Consider the following 23,164-nt stretch of genomic DNA (forward strand, 5'->3'; position numbering starts at 1 on the left):
CGGATCCACCTCCAGAAACACTAGTGCATCAGTTTGCATACTTCAGCTGATACAGACAGTTGGATAGAGCATTTTACTAAACATTTTATGCTTAGAAATAAGCAAAGCACACCAAATATATATCTATATATATTCTAAAAAAAGTCTTCTCTGTCGTCTTCATCCTGTGTCTCAACAGTAGGTGTCACAAGTAGAACAGTAAGTGAATTGCTCAGTATGAAATCAATTGTTTCTGCTGATCTGATAATGCGGTAATCAGCTATTGGTGAGCTAAAAAGTCTTCCGACTCTATTTCAGGGGATAAGTCCTATGTTGATAGAATAAATATTAATGAAATAATGAAACCATTATATACGTATGTATGTTTAAATGTGGGGGTTGTGTGAATAAAAAGCTCGATATCCGTTGCAAGTTGTTCCACATTTTAATCGTCAGGGCATGCATTCCTTGTAATAATTTTCTATTCACCGTTGGATTTTCTTTTTGCGCATCTTAAGGCAATCCAAACGGTCATAAACCCATGAACGATCATCGTGTGCGATTTCTTCCTCTTGTTTGGCTTCCGGACGAATGTCGATCAGTTACTTCGAAATCCCTATGGAAACGTGGACAAAACCATCGGCGGACCTAATTAGTCTCTCCTCTGTTTCGCCTCGATTGAGTTGGCGATGGGGGACACGTCGGCGGAGAATTCCCCCAGGCTTCCTTTGCATTACTACCGGAACATCCTCCTTACCACCGCCGCTCCCTTCCCAACGTCGACAACGTGGATGTAATTTTCCCATCCAATTTTATGTTTTCTTCTTTTTTTCTCGTTCCAAACAATGATTCTTTCAGGACTTTTTAGTGTTATGAGAATGAGATATGAGACCTTTTTTCTAATTTTGGATTAAGATGTTTTGAAAGGGGATGTGCTTGCTTGATATTGCTGGATTCGAGGGTATAATGCAGTATGTATGTGTGGGATGGAAGCGAACCGGATCGCTGCCGAGACAGGGCTATGAAGGAGAATTGCTCCTCCAGGGAGACTTGTGACAAGTTTGTACCTTCCCAATAATCTTTGTTATATATTTCTTAATCAGTAATTTTCCCTCTGTTTAGTACTAAAATTCGAAGTTATTAGTGATGGTAATAAGTTTATTGGATGATCTTTTAAAGTAATTTAAGCTTATATACTTGTGGCATCCTGTTTATAAATATAAAATGAAATTAGTTGCAGCGAATTTGATTTTTAAGTTCTAAATAACCATTGCTTACTTTTTGTGCCCTCAAAAGATCATTTTTCTGAATCCTTTTTCTCCTAGGGCTCACCAGAATTCTCCTTCTCTAAGGTTGGAGATTTATAGTTTCTCATAGAGAGCCTTCTACATCAAGGTTCATAGAATTGGAAATGGTCGTGTAGGATTTAAGTTTAAGTGGATTATTTTATCGGTTGTTTTATTTTACAATATCTGGACATCAGCAAGCAATTGGTGCAAGTGGCTTATACTTGGACAAAACTCTGGAATTTGCCAGAATAAAGATCGAGCAGAAGTTTGTTGGTATCGGGCAGGATTGCCCAGAGTAGACCAAAAATAAGGACATTGCTCCTCTTGTCTAATTCTGAGTCCTGAAAATTCCCCTTGTGACTGGGCTACTCAAGATCAGACTCAACCACTTCTGATTCTGATTGGCTCAGTCAGATTGGGTTTGGCTGATCCTGGGAGTCAAGTTGGAATTCTGTATTGGCATGTCTCTTAGTTTTTACCTTGTCTTCCTCCTGAAGAATTTGCTGAATGAACCTTAACAGCATAGATTAACAGGTTTGAGTGCAGGTTATTAGTGGTGAGCTTTTGGTTCCATAAAAACAAGTCCAGTTTCGCTGTCCTCAAACAAGGATAATTATGGATAAGGTCATATGCTGATGCCTCTATCGATAGCATGACATTGTACGATATTGGCCTACATTCCTCTATGATGATCAGCATAAGGCAAACATTAGCTTAGGCATGTTTCGGTACAAACTCAGCAAACACATACAATACCTTTCACGTGTTCACATGTGGCCATTAGCTCAAGAATTCTTGTTATCAAATATGGGAAACTGTTGGGGTGTTGATCCAAAAATTTGAGAGCAGGTTTAATAGGTTTATGCTTATTTCGAACAACTTCTTTGGCTTTCCCTTTGTTACTTAAGCTTTTAATATATGAAATGACCTGTTTGAAGATCCACGGTGTTGTTTAGTTCACCTCTATGATGATTAAAAGCAATGGAAGACAGGGTATTTGACACATCAACATATCTTAAGGTGCATTGAAATGTTTGGATAAAACATGGTATATAACATGCCAGGTCTTCAATTTGCCTTTATAGATTGGTGGATGACAATTAGCATGAGGACATTGAATCACACGATTGGTCGAAGCTCTACTTGTCAGGCTTTTGATCATGGAAAAAACTTGTGGACATCAAATATAGTCAAAGATAGCATTTGCCAAAAACATGAGTTCTACTCTTCAAACATATTAGTTGTGGAGGAAAAGCCCCAATGTAGATCTTCATCAATTTATTTATTTATGGAGTAGGGTCTTGTCAGTCTATAAATTTCATTCTTGCATATGACTTTTTTGTGTTGATTGATAGAAAATCGATGAAAATTATTACTTCTAAGAATTGGTTCATATTTCTTTCCCAGGATTATCAGAGTCAAATTTAGGCAACAGTTTTAGAAGGTTTTTTTCGGTCAGACTAGGTGTCCTAAGAGTACAATATTGTTGGGAACTTAATTTATTATCATCATAAAAAGTTTCTAAAAAGTTATCTTCTAATGATGGATTGTACGATGTTTAAGTTTGACCTAATAGCCTTCATCTTTCTGCTTCTGGATTTTAAATGAGTTATTTATAGCTCAAATAAGTTGCTTTCCTAACTACAACTTAGAAAACTGGTATTTCGGGTTTTTATTCAAGGGTTGACTACGATATGCTAACATGGTAATTAAATTACAGGTGGAATTGTTTGACCCACCTGCATCAGCTGTAGTAAGAGAGTGAGTGGCGTTTCCTTGGTATTCTGGTGAGCCTGACACCATTTGGAGTGCCAAGATCAGCCAGGTCTGTGAGAAGGTGCAGGTGACCTACTTACAGATGCTGAGCTGGTAGCCTGCCACAAGGATGTGGCATTGGCTTCACTCGCTGGGGTTTGCAAGGTCTCATCTCATCTAGTGCAAATGGAACAACATTAAGGTAGAATGCATTATCTTGGGCTGGCTAATTTCACCTTAAATTCATGGGAAGATTCTTGTACATGAGAGGAGCATAACTTCTAAATCTATTCAATGGTCCTGTAGAATCTTTCAAATTTCTTCTTCTTCTTCTTCTTCTACCATGTTATGTTTTCTTTGCCGCTGGGCAGGAAAAAAAAAACAAGAAAAAGGGCTTTGAGTTATTGGCTTCATGTTCTCGAAAGAAAATGAAATTAGGGATGTTTTAGAGAAGATTTGAGATCTTAAGAAAGTGATGGGAATGAGGACGTTCATTTAATCATGTAGGGATAATATCTTTGGCGATGATGGTATTGGTGATAATGACAAAAGTAACGGTAACGTTGGTGCTTATGCTTATCCTACCTTATCTAACCATATCTTCTCTGGCGGCACCATCAACTTGTCTTTGGTCCCAAAACTGGGCGAATAAAGCAAGAGGACATAAGAGGCAGTGCAAGTGAGAGCGAATAAGTTGAATTAAGTAGACACGTTAACATATACCAAGAAGATTTGTAGATGGATGATGTAATCAGAAGAGATGAGATAGAGAAGGATCTAGTAAAATAAAGATTTAAATAAATTTATTTTAATTAAAAATATTTTTTGTTTTACTACTCGGTGACGACACGTAATTGACGCACAAGCTAGCTTAGTACTTTGAAATCTCACTGGTACATGTGGGTTTATTTTAGATCGAGGATGAGAAGGTGGCACGTTAGGGTGCTGTTTTCCATTGGTCGTCAAAGCGAAATGTGGCACAGCGATATCCATGAATCCGTGTAGTAAATGTGGGCGCCGCTATAAAGTGTGTGAAAAAAGCAAGAGGCGCTCATTCAAACCTAGTCTGAATTCTCCAACCGATGGCGTGCAAGCTTTCCGATCAAAACAATGCGAGAAGAAACCAAGAGACAGTATCTTGTAAGGGGATTCTTCCGAGACCACAATAAAAGTATAGGAAGCGAGACAGTTCCTCGTCCATTCCATCTCACGCAAGGGGAGCAGCAGCCACTGCTGTACAACAGAAGCATATACCCTTACCAGATGCTTTCTGCAGCTATCATCAACGGCAAACCAGACACAGAGACGCAGACAAAAAAGATTACAGAAGCTCCCTTTTGATGCAAAGTAAAATAAGGGAAAAGGGAACCCGCGAAAACCTTGTTTCTTGCTTGTTTCTGGACCATATTATATGAAGGTAATAAGGGAAAGGAAGAGAGAAAGAGAGACGGCTCAAAACAAATTGAGCTGAGCTCCTTCCTCAGTGCACTCGACAATTACACTGTTAATGATGATGATCGCAGCAACCGAGTGTTCTCAGGTGGTACAAGCCGACCACGAGGTGTGGTCCATGGTCAGGCCGGCTCGGCTCTCCAAACGGACCGGCTTCTCCTTGCCGCCGATCAGTCTTGCTGGGTTCCCCACTGCTGTTGTCCTCGGCGGCACCGGCTTCAGCACCACCGACCCGGCCCCGATTTTTGCCCCTTTCCCGATCCTCACATTTCCCAGCACTTGTGTCCCAGCGCCGATCAGCACCCCATCGCCGATCTTCGGGTGCCGATCGCCGATCTCCTTTCCGGTGCCGCCCAACGTGACACCGTGCAGGAACGAGACGTCATCTCCAACCACCGCCGTCTCGCCGATCACCAACCCAGTGGCGTGGTCCAACAACACGCCGGCCCCGATCCGAGCCCCCGGGTGGATGTCTACCGCGAAGACCTCTGACACGCGACTCTGCAGCAGTAGTGCCACCGACCTACGACCCTCGATCCAAAGTCGGTGGGCCACCCGGTGCGCCTGCAGCGCCATGAAGCCCTTGTAGTAGAGGAAGCAATGTACCATCTTATCGCAAGCCGGGTCACGGTCCCTAGCGGCGCGGAGGTCGACGCGGATGGCCCGTCGGATCTCAGGGTCGTTCCCCAGAACCGCGGAGAATAGATCCCGGAGGACGCTGGTGGAGAGGAGGGCGGGTACGGCCAGCTTGCTGGCGAGGTTGGCGGAGAGAGCGGATTCTAATGTTTCATGAGAGAGGACGAGGTCGTCGTAGAGCTTGTGGAGGAGGGGCTCTTCTTCGGCGACGGCTCGCGCCTCTTCCTGTATCCTGCACCACACCTCGTCGACGAGGGAGAGGTCGACCATGAGCTGGCAGAGACCGGTCCCGTGGATGAGAGATCGGGTAGCGTCAAAAGCGACGGATTTGATCATGGCGGACTTGGCGCAGCAGCTCTGGACGCAGGCGGCCATCACCTCGCAAGGCATGTCTATCGATCTGCTCTGAGAGTAAACGGAGAATTGCGAAGGGGATGCAAATGATGGGACTATATATATATATGTAAAGCTGTGGTGTGGTGAGAGAATGGATGATGCAATCGAGAGAACACGGAAGATTCAACGAGAAAGTTAATCCACCTAATAATAATAATTTTTGCAACAGTAATTATTATCTATTAATATTGTAAATAATATTGTAATTGTCTTTATTTGGACATTTCAGGCTGATCCATAGAGATGAGGAGTGATGCTTTATGTAACCGTTAAAGACTTATGCCGACCTTCTGATTAGAGAAAACAAAAGTGGGACCCACGCGGTTCTCTTAGCTTCCCACAGTCAGAAGGCCAGTGGGTCCCTCGTTGGTTCTCCGTGATTCCGAGTGGAGCAACGGGTGCAATTATCGTGTTTTGTCCTAGCCATCACTGAGGAAAAGACCATTTCTCATTGGCGGCGCCACGGGACCTTTCGACTGCAATCAGCTTCTGACGAATGGCAAGCTCCAATTTACTGGCTGATGCTGGGCCGAGACTGGTGAGCCAAACCAGGGATTTGCCGGGCCGACTTGGCACGCCCCACAAGGAACATATTAGGACCGTCAGATTCAAATCGGACGATCGAAGATTCGTTTCCGCAAGTGAGAGATCGCCACGAATGTTGGAGAGGCGTGAACGGCATCCAAGGATGGGGGACAGTTGACCATTGTGGGTTGTACAACGTTGAGGCGGCGGCGGGGAAAAGGGTGACGTTTGAGATGACGCCGTCATTCGGATAGTCAAAGCAGAATCTTCGACTCGAAGGCGGTGCGGTGATGGCTTGCGAAGCAAGTCCGTCGACATTAAATAAAATTGCCGACGTCGTGTACGTGACTGCCCCGGGAATGAGGACCCACTGGTGAGACCCATGCAGCAACCAATCGCGTCCAAGGATAAACATAAGGCTGCTTAGTGTCGGCTACAAGTATGTCGGACTGTTGGATTTCTTTTGGATTAAAGGTTTGATAAGCCCATTAATGACTCGTTAGGGGTAAAACAGAGTGCAATTACAATTTCTACTGTTCGTTAGTAACTGTATCTATATCTATAAGCATCGATGTAATTTGTGCTGCATAGACATTAACATAACTTGTTCATAGTAAAGGTATCTGTAAGAATCACGTAAGTATTCCGAAACAATTTGTGCTTTATAAGCATGAACATAACTTGGTCTTGCACTAGGCTACTCAATACAGTATATCTACTTTGGTTGCATGTCCTCAGTTACATCATTCCTTCATCGAAAATATAATCCACATAAAGTTTTGAAGAAAAGAAAACTTGGAACTCTTATAGCATAAAAGCCTTCCTAGTATATTCTATGTGTTTATGTTGATTATTTAACTAATGGAATTGGAGTATGTACGCTAATCTTTTGATCGTAGTGTCATTCATGCAAAACCTATTTAGTTTATCTCTTATTAAATAAATTTAATTAGTTTAAACATATTTTGTATATGTTGTAAGTGGTTGTCATATAGCAATATCCACTTAAGGAGGCAAAAAAAAAAACAAATAGAGAAAACAGAAAAGAAATCAAATTCGATTTTCATTGAAGATTATAATTTTGATTGAAGATCTTAAAAATTTTATTTTTGTAATTATATCAATAAGAATATTAAAAAAATATTTTCAAATCAATTCAAGAATATTATCTGCTTTTCTCAAATCAATTCATTATATTATCTTCCAAAACAAATTATATATCTGATTTGATAAAATTATAATTTTTTAATTTATATATATTTTTATTTGAACCCCTAAAAGGAACTAAAATATTATAATATATTAATTAATGAAATGAGAAATTTTTCACAAATTATATGTGAGTGGTGAAACTCATAGTTTGATTTGTAACTGTATGATATTCTATCCTTTATGTTTGGGATGTTCAAATCAGTTTAAACCAAACTATTTTTGGTTTGGTATAGTCTAAATTGAAATCGATTTAGATTTATTTAATCAAATTATTTTAAAATTAATCAATCTGATTTAGTTAACTGATTAACTAATTTATAATTTTAAATTATTTTTTAAAAAATGATAGTTTTTAAATTAACTGATTCAATTCAATTGAATCAAACCAAGATCTTGATCGATATCTTTTAAATTAAATTATGTTTGATTTGATTTAAATTGATTAAGTGAATAAAAAAAGGATATTCTAAATTAAAATTATTTATAGTCTTCAAAATCGAATAATTTATAAACAGTTTAGACCGAACTGATTTGTTACTGACTCAATTCGAGTTCAGTTCCAATTTGATTCGATTTTTTATCCATTTTGAACAGCCAAATTTTATATGCAAGACTCGGGGAGATATGCCACTTTCATCATGTGAGTTTACTACTTAAGTTAGAGTGAGAATGGTAGTCATTCTTTTGTTTTTTTTTCATTGTTATCATTCTTTCTAGTACTCTATCATTAAAAAATAATCTATTAACATAAATTAATTACTATAAATGATGTATTACTTTATTATTAATTTTGTTTGTATACTATAGTTAAGAAAATGATTAAATTTGATTTTCTTAATCATGTAGATAAGTTAGGAATTCTACTAATTAATTAAATTATTAATTAATTTATTTTCTAATGAGTGATTGGATTTTTAGGAAGTAAATAGTTTACATTTCATTTTCATGTGTGAACTATAAGAAATAAATATTATATTTCTTGTTGAATCTCGGATTTTGATAATGAAACCAATTGATAGTATTTATGATTTGATTTATGTTTTAAGTGATGTAGGATGCTTCGATCAGGGAGAGACAATTAAAGCAGGAAGAATCATGTTGGGTCGGAATAGAACATGCTAGAAGATTAGAAGTCGAGCAGGAGGTTCAGTCGATATATCGACAGAAGGGTTCGGTCAATGAGTTCGGGCATTGGGCCAAGAAGAGCGAAAATTACACTAAGGAAATCGGAGTTACGGAGGTCAATTAGCCGATTGGGTAATAGGCCATAAGAGAGGACGATACGTCGAAGAATCGAATGAAGCGTCGATAAACTAATAATATGCCAGACAACATGATTCAAGCTTTGTAATAATTGTCTAGATCGAAGTAGGTTTTATTTGTGTAGGATTAACCACGATAGTGATCAAGGCATAAAGCACAATGAAGCCCCCGAGTCCAGAACGAGATTTCTTTGGGAGTTCGAGAGTTCGTCGGAAGTTCTACTAGAATTGATCGAGAAGTCCAGGAGCTTGCCGAAGAAGCTCGTCAGAACTCGCCATGAAGATCATCGTGAAGTCAGCTTGCCGGGAGTTCGCTGGAATATTGCCGAGAGATCGTCGGAAGTTCGTCAGAAGATCACCGGAAGCTCGCTAGAAGAAACCAAGACTAATCAGACCAGATTTGCTTAGTGTATGCCTTAAATTTTGTAGTTAGCATATAATTAAGATTAGAATTAAGCTAACCTAATTAGGAGCCATTTGGGCCCATGTATAGACTGTGTTGGGCCAAGTGAAAGGCCCAAATAGTGACCCAACAAGTGGCAACATCATGACACAATCTCCGAGACTATGTTAGGCGGTGGTATCGCTCATACACAGTCTCCCATGCAGTGGTACCTATTAGGATAAAGAGTGGCACTAAGAGGGAGGGTGAATTAGTGCAGTGGAAAAATTATTCATTTCAAAAGTCTTCGTTTCAATTAAACACGATTCCAACGAAAACCGTTTCATAAAGATTTTAACTTAAAAGCGTATTAGAGCGAAGGGAAGGCAGTAAGAAGGTAAAGTAGCTTGCAAGGAAGGTAAAGTAGCTTGCAAGAAAGGTAAATTACTTAAGACGAAATGTAAACCATAATTTAGAGTGGTTTGGTCGGTGTGACCTACATCCACTTTCGAATTCCTCCTCTGTCAAGGTCATTGGTGTCCATTAATGACCTTCCTTTAATAGGCGAAGACCAACCACCTTTTATAGCTCTTTCTCCTTTTACCAGGTTTAGGAAATAACCCTTACAAGTCTCACTCCTCTTTCTTAAATGGTTACAAAGCTAAGAGAGAGAGGAGGAGGACACTTTTCACTTTTACAATACTTTTAACACACTAAACACTTAGAATTTTTCACACTATCAATTGCACTTTGTTACACTTTCATGCAAAAAAGATGGGGTATTTATAGGCCTCAATGGCTTCTGAATTGGAGCTAAAAAGTGTCACTTCCTTGGATTTTGGGGTACTGGCGGTACTACCGTCATTATTGGGCGGTACTACCGCTTGCAGACTGACACTAGACAGTACCATCGCTCAGTCTAGGTGGTACGATCACTTGACAAAGCTCAAAGACCGAGCTCTAATGGTACTACCACTTGATAGGGGCGGTACCATCGCCTGACAGCATTAACTGTCGGCGGTACCACAATCTACAACACTTGGGAGATCGAGTCCTAGGTAGTGCCACCGCCAGCCGTGATTTCAGATGCTGAATGGGCTATTCAATCCAGCCCAAATTAGCCATGTTAAGGTGCCAATTGGCCCCTATTTGAGTTAGTGGGATTACCTCCCAATGAATGTACTTAACTACAATTAAGGCAAGCAATTAGTTCGATATGTCGATTTCTCTCGGCGATCCTTTGATGAACTTCTCGGCAAGTCTTCTGGCGCACTTCTGGCAAACTCCCGACGAACTCTCAATAATCTTCCAACGAGCTCTCAGCGATCTTCCAACGTGCTTCCGGTGATGAACTCTCGGCGAATTTCCGACGAACTCTTGGCGATCTTCAGACGAGCTCTCGGGGAGCTCCTCGTACATCATCCGAATCTTTGATTCCAGCTCATCATCTGCTTTACACCTTACTGCTATCATAGTTAATCCTGCACACTTATCTCAACATATAGATTAGGTTAAACAATTTACCAATTGATTTCATCATCAAAATCCTGTTAGGATCAAGAGCACTAAGAGGGGGGGGGGGGGTGAATTAGTGCAGCAGAAATCTTTCACTATTAAAATCGAAAGCTGCGTTCGTTTGATAAAAACGATTTCGATGTAAAAGCCGATTCTAAGATTACTTTAACTTAGGATTAAGCGAGATGACGTTAAAGTAAATCTACGAAGGCAGTTTGCAATTTATGATGAAAATCAGAATGCAAGCGCAAACTGAAATGCGATGTTCGTACGATAAAATCGGTTTACGTCTAAATGCCTATTTTGAAGATACTGAACTTTGAGATACATTTTATAAATGCGCAGAAGGCAGTTTGCAGTTATGATTGAAATCAAAATGTAAACGTAAACTGAAATGTAATGATCGTACGAAAAAGTCGATTTACGTCTAAACGCAGATTCGGAAAGCTCTGAACTTAGAAACTCGTTCGTAAAAGCGCAGAAGGCAGTAGCTATTTAGGAGGTTTGCAGTAAAGATAAAATACTCAAAGTAAATACAAACCGAGATTTAGAGTGGTTCGGTCAATCTTGACCTACTCCACTTTTGGCTTCCTCCACCGACGAGGTCACCGACGTCAACTAGAGGCCTTCCTTCAATAGGCGAAGGCCAACCACCCTTTTACAGTTTCACTCCTTTTGACGGGCTTAGGAGACAACCCTTACAGAAATTTTCTCTCCTCTCTTTACAACTCAAAACTTTGAAGAATAGAGGGAGGAGAACTTTTGGCCTTTACAACAATTTTGAGCTCTAAGAATCACAGAAAAAGATCAAGATTTCGGTGTAAGTTCATTGCTCTTTCAGTGCTGAATGGGTGGGGTATTTATAGGCCCCAACCCAGTTCAAATTTGGAGCTCAAAACTGTCAATTCCCGGAATTCCGGGATCAGGCGGTTGCACCTCCTAACTGGGGCGGTTGCACCGCTTGGCAGAGCTCGAAGACTGAGCCTCTGGGTGGTGCCACCTCTGTCAGGGGCGGTTGCACCTCTTTGCCAGAGCTCGAAGACCGAGCTCAGGCGGTTGCACCTCCTGACTGGGGCGGTTGCATCGCCTGCCAGAGCTCGAAGACCGAGCTCAGGCGGTGCTACCTCCTGTCAGGGGAGGTTGCACCGCCCAGTCTCACTCGAAGACTGAGCCCAGGCGGTGCTACCTCCTGGCTGGGGCGGTTGCACCGCCCAGTCTCCCTGGGAGACTTAGCCCAGGCGGTGCTACCTCCTGGCTTGGGCGGTTGCACCTCCCACAGCAATCAGGGTCCGAATGGGTAGATCCATTCGGCCCAATTTGGGTTTTTCAGGGGCCCAATTGCCCCAAGATTAAGCTAATGGGATCACCTCCCATTTCCAACTTAATCATTGTGCTAACTACGATAAATCCTAAGACAATTTCTGCAGCTTGCTCCGGTGCGTCAATCGCTTCTTCCAGCGAGTTTCCGGCGAACTTCCGTCGATCATCCGATGAACCCTCGGTGATGCTCCTGCGGACTTCCGGCAAACTCCTGGACTTGCGACGATCCACTTGGTGAGTTCCGACGAGCTTCTTTTGGCAAGCTTATGGACTTCTCGGATTTGTTCCCGTAGAACCTCCGACGACTGTCCGAACTTCCGTCGAACTCTCGAACTCCCAACGTGATCATTGTCTTGACTCCGGCGCAACTCCTACTGCATGTCTAACTTTCATCGTAGTTAATCCTGCACACTTATCTCAACACATAGATTAGACAACAAATGACAATTGACTTCATCATAAAAATCTGAGATTCAACAATCTCCCCCTTTTTGATGATGACAATCAATTGATAATTGAGTTAACTTTAACTCCCCCTGTCTATATGCCATACTTGAGATAAGTCATTTTTGAATTCAAAACCTTAAGAATTCAAGAGACATATTGATAAGTTAAAATCATTAGAACTTATCAATATTCCCATTATGATTCCTATCATGATGTATCTCTCTGAAGATGATGTCAAGGCTTGACATTCATTTTCAAATTTTACATTACAAGTTTGAATGATGGTAATAGTAACAATTCATCATATTGTAAGATATCAGCATGTAAAATTGTGAAGTAAGATTTTGATATCATTACGTGATGTACACATTTCAAGTACACATTTCAAATATTTTAGCAAGTATTGCATTTCATCACACGGTAAGATATCAACTCGTAAAATTACGATGCAAGTTTTTTGTTTGATATCTTGACACGATACAAGGCATAATGCAAATCATAGCATTTATTCATATATCTCTTGGTGATGCAAGCATGGCATAATTATAGCATCAGTGTTTATAGCATCAATTCATATATTTCTCCCCCTTTCTCATCAACAAAAAGCAAGGTAGTTGTGATATCAGGAGAACAATACAAGTAAATTTTGAGTATAAGTGCGATGATTGTTTCATGCCTTTACTTGATTCATGTTATTTCCAATAGTAAATGATAGGAAATTAATTGTTCAAGCACATAAAGGAAAACATGATATGTTGATTGCTTTGATTCATGCTATTTGTGAGTTTGCTTTGAGTCAAGATATGTGAAACAACTTTTTGTAAATAGAAATACTATCATCCATATTTCAAGATGGAATCATTTCATCAAATCCATTTCAGAAAAATATTTTTCATAAGAGTGTACAAGAAAATCCGATTTTTAGCATTCCAATTGTTAAGCGAATCCGAAAATGAAATTAACTCTTTCATGCATTCGGACAAGACTATGCTACATATTTTCAAATATAATCAAAAGATAAAATATTTTTGTATTCAACACATAATTTCCAACATGTTATTTAGGCATGTAATGGTAGTCAAGTGATTTGATCATTCAATAAAGTCCGAAAGATAATTTTAACTAGTTTATGTGTTCGGACACATCAACATTCCTAATTCTCTTCTTATGAAATCAAATTGTTCTTCACTTAGAGGTTTTGTAAAAATATCGGCTAGTTGATGTTTAGTGTCAATGAACTCTATGATTACATCATGATTAGTAACATGATCTCGTATAAAGTGATGTCTAATATCAATATGTTTTGTTCTTGAGTGTTGTATAGGATTTTTTGTTAAGCATATTGCACTTGTGTTATCACATTTAATGAGAATATTTTTAAGATGAACTTTATAATATTCTAAAGTGTTTTTCATCTATACAACTTGTGCACAGCATGCACTTGCTGCAATATATTCAGCTTCGGTTGTTGATAGTGCAATCGAGTTTTGTTTCTTAGATGACCAAGAAACAAGGGCATGTCCTAAAAATTGACATGTTCCTGATGTGCTTTTTCTATCTAGTCTACAGCCAGCAAAGTCTGCATCAGCATAAGCAATTAACTCAAGATTTTCTGATTTTGGGTACCATAATCCTAGATTTATGGTACCATTAAGATATCTAAGTATTCTTTTAATTGCTTTGAGATGAGATATCTTAGGGTTTGATTGAAATCTAGCACAAAGTCCTACACTAAACATGATGTCTGGTCTAGTTGCAGTGAGGTAAAGTAAACTTCCTATCATACCCCTATAAGTTTTTTGATCGAAACTTTCTCCACTTTCATCAATTTCTAACTTAGTGGAGGTGCTCATAGGAGTGTCAATAGCTTTTGAGTTATTCATATTAAACTTTTTTAGTAAATTCATAGCATATTTAGTTTGACTAATAAAGATGCCATTGCTTAGTTGTTTAATTTGTAAACCTAAGAAGAATGTTAACTCTCCCATTAAACTCATTTCAAATTCAAGACTCATAGTTTTAGCAAAAGATTCACAAAGAGATTCATTCGTAGAACCAAAGATAATATCATCAACATAAATCTGAACAATGAGAAAATTATTTTCAAAATTCTTGATGAATAATGTAGTATCAACCTTGCCTTTTATGAAATTATTTTTAATAAGAAAAGAACTAAGTCTCTCATACCAAGCCCTCGGAGCTTGTTTTAAACCATAGAGAGCTTTAGTTAATCTAAACACATGATTAGGGAGGCTATTATTTTCAAATCCAGGAGGTTGTTCAACATAGACTTCTTCAGAAATAAAACCATTATGAAAAGCGCTTTTAACATCCATTTGAAACAGCTTAAAATTATTACTACTAGCATAGGCAAGGAGCATCCTTATGGCTTCTAATCGAGCCACAGGAGCGAAGGTTTATTCGTAATCGATACCTTCTTCTTGGTTGAAACCTTTGGCCACTAGTCTAGCCTTGTTTCTAACCATGATACCATTTTCATCTTGCTTGTTTCTAAAGACTCATTTAGTACCAATAACTAAATGGTCATTTGGCCTAGGAACAAGCTTCCACACCTCATTTCTCTCAAATTGATTTAATTCATCTTGCATTGCGATAATCCATGAATCATCTTTCATGGCTTCGTCAACGCATTTGGGTTCAATTTGGGAGAGAAAAGCAGTGTTGGCACAAAAATTTTTAAGAGAGGATCGTGTTTGAACCCCCTTTGATGTGTCTCCTAAGATTAGCTCCTTAGGATGAGCATTTACATACTTCCAATCCTTGGGTAAGGATGTTTCGGAAGTGGATGCATTCAAGTTGCTAGTTGGAGACGGGGTTTCATTTAAATTCAAGGAATCAAAATTAACATCATCATTAAAATCGTTTTTCCTAATTTCGAAAATCTCATTGAAAACAACATGAATGAATTCTTCAATAATTAATGTTCTTTTATTGAAGATACGAAAAGCTTTAGAAACCGAAGAATAACCAAGAAAGATTCCTTCATCGGATTTAGCATCAAATTTTCCTAAGTTATCTTTTTCATTCAAGATAAAGCACTTACACCCAAAGACTTTAAAATATAAAACATTGGGTTTTTTGTTGTTCCATAACTCATAAGGAGTTTTGGTGAGTAAGGGTCTAACTAGAACTCTATTCAAAATATAGCATGTAGTGTTTACGGCTTCGGCCCAAAAATATTTGGGTAGGCTATGTTCATTCAACATGGTTCTTGCCATTTCTTGTAAATTTCGATTTTTTCTTTCTACTACTCCATTTTGTTGAGGATTTCTTGGAGTAGAGAAATTATGGTTGTATCCATTGAGTTCACAGAATTCTTGAAAATCATGGTTTTGAAATTCTCCACCATGATCATTTCTAATTGACGAAATCATAGAACCCTTCTCGTTTTGAACAAGTTTACAAAACTTGGTAAAAGATCTAAAGCATTCATTTTTCTATTTTAAGAAGAAAGTCCATGTGTATCTACTATAGTCATCCACAATGACGAAGGCATATTTGCTACCTCCTAGGCTTGATGTAGAGATTGGTCCGAACAAGTCCATATGGATCAATTGTAAGGGCCTAGAGGTGCTTATTTGATTCTTAGATTTGAAACTACCCTTAATTTGTTTACCTAATTGGCAAGCATCACATACATTATCTTTGATGAACTTGATATGAGGAATTCCTCTTACAAGATCTTTAGATGATATTTGAGTGATTAGTTTCATGCTAGCATGACCTAATCTTCTATGCCATAGCCAAGCATCCTCATTCAAAACCGAAAAACACATTTCATTACACAAATCATTGATGTCAATAGTGTATACGTTATTTTGTTTTAATGCAATCATAGACATGTTTTTGTGTGGTTTTTCAATGATGCAAGTATTAGATTCGAATCTAACAATGTATCCTTTATCACATAATTGACTGATGCTCAAGAGGTTATGTTTTAAACCATCAACTAACAAAACATCTTCAATAAAGAAGTTGGATTTGTTACCTATGATACCTTTGCCAATGATTTTACCCTTGTTGTTGTCTCCGAAGGTGACATAGCCTTCGTCTATGCTAGTGAGCTTAGAGAATTGAGATGGATCTCCGGTCATATGCCTTGAGCATCCACTATCAAGGTACCATCTCTTGCTCCTAGTTTGCGATGGTATGAGTTTCTACAAGAAAGGATGATTTTTAGGTACCCATTTGCTTTTGGGTGCCTCAAAGATAGATCTACATTGTTTATCATGTTGCATAGAGTTTATCATGGTTCCTTTAGGGACCCAAATTAATTTATTCGGACTAATCTTCTTAAGTGGACAATAATGCGTTTTGTGTCCAAGTTTGCAACAAAAGTTGCATTTGCTTTGGTGTCGAACATGTAAGATGGGGCCTTTTATGAAGGTGGTTGGATTTTGGTGAGGACTTCTCACAAATCCAATTCCACTTCTTTTGGGAACGTGACCCTTGTTTGCAAGGATCATGTTTAATGACTTGCTACCAACCTCGAATTTCTTCAAGGTGTCCTTAAGTAGCAAGTTTTCCGTTTGGAGAGTTTCTAGATCATGACATTTTATGCATGAGCTTAAACTATCATGATATTCAGCTTTTAACTTATCGAAATTACAAATAAGACTATCATGCTCCTTTTTTAGCAATTTGTATTTTCTACTAATTGTCTTACATTCATCAAATAATTCATGAAAAATATTTAATAATTCATGATAAGGTAAATCTGCATCAATTAAATCCGTTACCTCTTCTCCGATGGCCATTAGGGCGTAATGAGCAACTTACTCGGTGTTGGACCCCTCTTCTTCGGATGCGCTCGAATCATCTCATGTTGCTTTGAGCGCCTTCTTCTTTGGTATTCTCTTTTTGATTTGGGGACAATCACTCTTATAGTGTCCCGGCTTTTTGCACTCATAGCAAATGACTTGGTCCTTTTTGGGTTCAAGTTTGTTTTTTGTGTCATTCTTAAACTTGTTTCTTTTAATGAATTTTTTAAATTTTCTTGTTAGAAATGCTAAGTCATCGTCACAGTCCTCATCACTTGAGTTTTCTCTCAAGTGGTCTTCTGAAGTTCTAAGTGTCATATCCTTCCTGTTCTTTGGAAGGATGTCTTCTTGCTCTTCATGAGCTTTGCAAGTCATCTCGTATGTCATTAATGACCCAATTAGTTCTTCAAGAGGGAAGTTGTTTAGATCTTTCGCCTCTTGAATAGCAGTGACTTTAGGATCCCAACTTTTAGGAAGGGATCTTAGAATCTTATTTACGAGCTCAAAATCCGAAAAACTTTTTCCGAGTCCTTTTAGACCGTTGACGACATCCGTGAAACGGGTAAACATGTCGCCAATAGTCTCACTCGGTTTCATCCGGAAAAGTTCAAAAGAGTGTAACAAAAGATTGATTTTTGACTCTTTCACTCTACTTGTGCCTTCATGAGTCACTTCGAGTATGTGCCAAATATCAAATGCGGTTTCACAAATCGAAACACGATTAAACTCGTTTTTATCAAGTGCACAAAATAAGGCATTCATAGCCTTTGCATTAAGAGCGAAAGCCTTCTTCTCCAAATCATTCCAATCGATCATTGGAAGAGAAGACTTCGAAAAACCATTTTCGACAAGATTCCAAAGTTCAAAATCCATAGAAATAAGAAAGATCCTCATTCGGGTCTTCCAATAGGTGTAGTCCGTCCCATTGAACATGGGTGGACGTGTAATAGAATGGCCCTCTTGGTTTCCGGTGTAAGCCATCTCTCTTGGGTTTTAATCCGTTTGAGAGTTAACCCCGCTCTGATACCAATTGTTAGGATCAAGAGCACTAAGAGGGGGGGGGGGGTGAATTAGTGCAGCGGAAATCTTTCACTATTAAAATCGAAAGCTGCGTTCATTTGATAAAAACGATTTCGATGTAAAAGTCGATTCTAAGATTACTTTAACTTAAGATTAAGCGAGATGATGTTAAAGTAAATCTACGAAGGCAATTTGCAGTTTATGATGAAAATCAGAATGCAAGCGCAAACTGAAATGCGACTTTCGTACGATAAAATCGGTTTACGTCTAAATGCCAATTTTGAAGATACTGATCTTTGAGATAAGTTTTATAAATGCGCAGAAGGTAGTTTGCAGTTATGATTGAAATCAAAACGTAAACGTAAACTGAAATGTAATGATCGTACGAAAAAGCTGATTTACGTCTAAACGCAGATTCGGAAAGCTCTGAACTTAGAAACTCGTTCGTAAAAGCGCAGAAGGCAGTAGCTATTTAGGAGGTTTGCAGTAAAGATAAAATGCTCAAAGTAAATGCAAACCGAGATTTAAAGTGGTTCGGTCAATCTTAACCTACTCCACTTTTGGCTTCCTCCACCGATGAGGTCACCGACGTCAACTAGAGGCCTTCATTCAATAGGCAAAGGCCAACTACCCTTTTACAGTTTCACTCCTTTTGATGGGCTTAGGAGACAACCCTTACAGAAATTTTCTCTCCTCTCTTTGCAACTCAAAACTTTGAAGAACAGAGGGAGGAGAACTTTTGGCCTTTACAACAATTTTGAGCTCTAAGAATCACAGAAAAAGATCAAGATTTTGAGTGTAAGTTGTTCTCTTTCAGTGCTGAATGAGTGGGGTATTTATAGGCCCCAACCCAGTTCAAATTTGGAGCTCAAAACTGTCAATTCCCGGAATTCCGGGATCAGGCGGTTGCACCTCCTGACTGGGGCAGTTGCACCGCCTGGCAGAGCTCGAAGACTGAGCCTCTGGGCGGTGCCACCTCTGTCAGGGGCAGTTGCACCTCTCTGCCAGAGCTCGAAGACCGAGCTCAAGCGGTTGCACCTCCTGACTGGGGCGGTTGCACCGCCTGCCAGAGCTCGAAGACCGAGCTCAGGCGGTGCTACCTCCTGTCAGGGGAGGTTGCACCGCCTAGTCTCGCTCGGAGACTGAGCCCAGTCGGTGCTACCTCCTGGCTAGGGCGGTTGCACCGCCCAATCTCCCTGGGAGACTTAGCCCAGGCAGTGCTACATCCTGGCTTGGGCGGTTGCACCTCCCACAGCAATCAGGGTCCGAATGGGTAGATCCATTCGGCCCAGTTTGGATTTTTCAGGGCCCAATTGCCCCAAGATTAAGCTAATGGGATCACCTCCCATTTCCAACTTAATCATTGTGCTAACTACGATAAATCCTAAGACAATTTCTGCAACTTGCTCCGGTGCGTCAATCGCTTCTTTCGGTGAGTTTCCGGCGAACTTCAATCGATCATCCGTTGAACCCTCGGTGATGCTCCTGCGGACTTCCGGCAAACTCCTGGACTTGCAACGATCCACTTGGTGAGTTCCGATGAGCTTCTTTTGGCAAGCTTATGGACTTCTCGGATTTGTTCCCGCAGAACCTCCGACGACTGTCCGAACTTCCGTCGAACTCTCGAACTCCCAACGTGATCATTGTCTTGACTCCGGCGCAACTCCTACTGCATGTCTAACTTTCATCATAGTTAATCCTGCAAACTTATCTCAACACATAAATTAGACAACAAATGACAATTGACTTCATCATCAAAATCTGAGATTCAACAAATCCAAGATTCAACAATCTCCCCTTTTTTTATGATGACAACCAATTGGTGAAGTAGTTAATCTTAACTCTCCCTATCTATATGCCATACAAACTTGAATTCATAGCCTTGAATTCAAGCTTTGATTGAAACTAAAAATCACATGTATTGTGCATCACCATAATTTCAAGTTATCAAGATATTAAATGCACAATCACTTTATGCATTATAAAATATTTTGGTATAGCCTTTCATCACTACTTGCATGAAATGTCATTATTATTACATTTTAGTATTCAAAAGTTCATAACATTAAGAATCTGATAATGCATCATTTGTATGATAAAGAGATCACAACATCATAGAAATTTTTAGCATTGAAGAGATCATAATATCATAGAAGTTTTCAACATTTAAAGTTTCAACATCAAAGTAAACAATATAAGATTACAACATTATAGTAAAACAGCATAAGATTACAACATCAAAGTAAACACAATAAAAGAGAGAAATTTCGTCCACTTCTCCCCCTTTGTCATTAGCAAAAAGACATACACAACTTATTCAGGCAAGTCAAAATGTCTAAATAAGGTATTAAGCTATTGATGCATATGTTGTAACTCAGTTAAAATTTGATCATGACATTGTTCAAATCTATCTTAACGTTGTTCAAATTGATCCATTCGAGTCCCTATGTCGTCGATTGATGAGGGGGGGACTTGCTTTGTTGGAGGTGTTACCTCAAAGGGACCAGTAGGAGGAGATTGATTACCCCTAAATATTAGTATTTCCGGTTATGGTTCAGGTGGAAGTGGATAAGTCATTCTAGGTAATCTAGACCATATCCCATTTTTGAATGTACACCTCAATCTTCGAAGTAGGTTTCTATTTATGACATTAAATCTATCTAGTTTCATAACTTCTTTGTTAGGTAGGATAACTATGTCATGAGCATGGATTAGTCTTGTGATCAAGCCACCATATGGAATTATCATATCCTTTCTCGATAGTTCAATCATATTTTATTGAATTAGGTAGCCAAAACAATTTTCATATCCTTTTATAATCCAATACATCATTCCTACTTCCATTTGGTTAACTTCATCATGATGATATTGTTTTGGAAATATAATGCTTATCAAGGTGTGATGAAGTAGTTTGGTATTGAAAGGTAATAAATGTTCACAGTTTTTTGGAAAAATAGATAAATTAGGATTATCGAAGATGGTTCCTAAGGCTTCAGAATAAGTGATCCCAACTGATGCTTCATCCCATTGGCCTCTAAAGAAGAACCAACCAACACCGAGCAAGTTACTCACTATGTGCTAATGCCTATTGGAGATGAGGTAACAAGTTCATTAGACGTAAATTTAACTTTAGATAAGCTTTCAAGTGCTTTTCATGAATTGTTTGATGAATGTAGAATCTTAAGTAAAAAGTACAACTCTTTGAAAAAAGAACATGCTTATGTTATTAACAACTTTGATAGAGTAATGATTAAGCATGAAAATAGCTTGGCATCTTGCAAAAAATGCCATGAACTAGAAATACTTCAAAAGAAAAACTTGCTACTCAAAGAAGCCTTGAAGAAATTTGAGGTTGGTAGCAAGTCCATGAGCATGATCTTTGCCAACAAGGGTCACGTTCATAAAAAAGGCGGAATCGGATTTATGAGTAGCTCTCACCAAAATCCAACCACCATTGTTAAAGGTTGTACTTTGCATGTTTCACCCTGAAAGAAATGTAACTTTTGTTATAAATTTGGGCATGTAGCTTATCATTGTCCATTTAAGAAATGTAGTCCACACAAATTGATTTGGGTTCCTGAAAAGAACCTCAAATGACTCAATGCAAAATAATAAGCTATGTAGATCGATTTTTGAGGCACTTAAGGTCAAATGGGTACCTAAAAATCATCCTTGTTTATAGAAACATTTACCATCATAAGCTAGGAGCAAGAGATGGTACCTTGATAGTGGATGCTCAAGGCATATGACCGGAGATCCATCTCAATTCTCTAAGCTCACTAGTATAGACGAAGGATATGTCACGTTAGGAGACAACAACAAGGGTAAAATTATTGGTAAATGAACCATAGGTAACGAATCCAACTTCTTTATTGAAGATGTGTTGTTAGTTGATGGCTTAAAGTATAACCTCTTGAGCATTAGTCAATTGTGTGATAAATGATATACTATTAAATTTGAATCTAATGCTTACATTATTGAAAAACTACACAAAAATACATCTATGATTGCACTAAAACAAAATAACGTATACATTATTGACATTAATGATCTTTGCAATGAAATATGTTTTCGGTTTTGAATGACGATGCTTGGCTTTAGCATAGGAGATTAGGTCATACTAGCATGAAACTAATTTCTCAAATTTCATCTAAAAAACTTGTGAGAGAAATTCCTCATATCAAGTTCATTAAAGATAATGTGTGTGATGCATGTCAACTAGGAAAGTAAATAAAAGGTAGCTTGAAACCTAAGAACCAAATAAGCACCTCTAGACCTTTGTAATTGATCCATATGGACTTGTTCGGACCAATTTCTACATCAAGCCTAGAAGGTAGCAAATACGCATTTATCATCGTGGATGATTATAGTAGGTACACATGGACTTATTTTATGGCACACAAAAGTGAATGCTTTAGGTATTTCTCTAAGTTTTGTAAACTTATTCAAAATAAAATGGGTTTTATGATTTCATCAATTCGAAATGATCACGGTGGTGAATTTCAAAATTATGATTTCCAAGAATTTTGTGAATCTAATGGATACAACCACAACTTCTCTACTCCAAGAAATCTTCAACAAAATGGAGTAGTAGAAAGAAAGAATAGAAACTTATAAGAAATGACAAGAACCATATTGAATGAACATAGCCTACCCAAATATTTTTGAGCCAAAGTTGTAAACACGGCATGCTATGTCATGAATAGAGTTCTAGTAAGACCCTTACTCACCAAAACTCCTTATGAGTTGTAGAACAACAAAAAACCTAATATTTCATATTTTAAAGTTTTTGGGTGTAAGTGTTTTATCTTGAATGAAAAAGACACCTTAGAAAAATTTGATGCTAAATCCGATGAAGGAATTTTTCTTAGCTATTCTTCTATTTCTAAAGCATTTCGTATCTTTAATAAAAGACTTTGATTATAGAAGAATCTATTCTTGTTTTAATTAGGTTTCCGAAGTTAAGAAAAATGATTTTGATGATGATGTTAATTTTGATGCTTTGAATTTAAATGAAACCCTTTCTCCATCTCGTAATTTGGATGCATGTACTTCCGAAATATCCTTACCCAAGGATTGGAAGTATGTAGATGCTCATCTTAAGGAGCTAATAATAGGAGACACATATAAAGGGGTTCAAACTCGTTCTTCTCTTAAGAATTTTTATGCCAACGCCGCTTTTCTCTCCCAAAT

The 23,164-nt window shown here is 38.5% G+C and overlaps 1 protein-coding gene and 1 long non-coding RNA gene across 2 annotated transcripts; one reads left to right on the top strand and one right to left on the bottom strand.

The window, feature by feature from the left end:
• The first annotated feature begins 341 nt into the window (after positions 1-341).
• LOC135598164 (uncharacterized) lies at positions 342-3,338 on the top strand. Its single transcript, XR_010481506.1, has 3 exons — positions 342-772; positions 907-1,038; positions 2,989-3,338. It is a non-coding gene; the product is annotated as an uncharacterized LOC135598164 (long non-coding RNA).
• Positions 3,339-4,376: 1,038 nt separating this feature from the next.
• On the bottom strand, positions 4,377-5,632 carry LOC103972970 (probable serine acetyltransferase 4). The gene has a single exon (XM_009387396.3). The coding sequence runs from the start codon at positions 5,499-5,501 to the stop codon at positions 4,560-4,562; it is 942 nt and encodes a 313-aa protein (XP_009385671.1). The 5' UTR covers positions 5,502-5,632; the 3' UTR covers positions 4,377-4,559.
• Between the last annotated feature and the right edge of the window lie 17,532 nt (positions 5,633-23,164).

Source organism: Musa acuminata, chromosome BXJ2-1, assembly GCF_036884655.1.
Source record: "Musa acuminata AAA Group cultivar baxijiao chromosome BXJ2-1, Cavendish_Baxijiao_AAA, whole genome shotgun sequence".
NCBI lineage: Eukaryota > Viridiplantae > Streptophyta > Magnoliopsida > Zingiberales > Musaceae > Musa > Musa acuminata.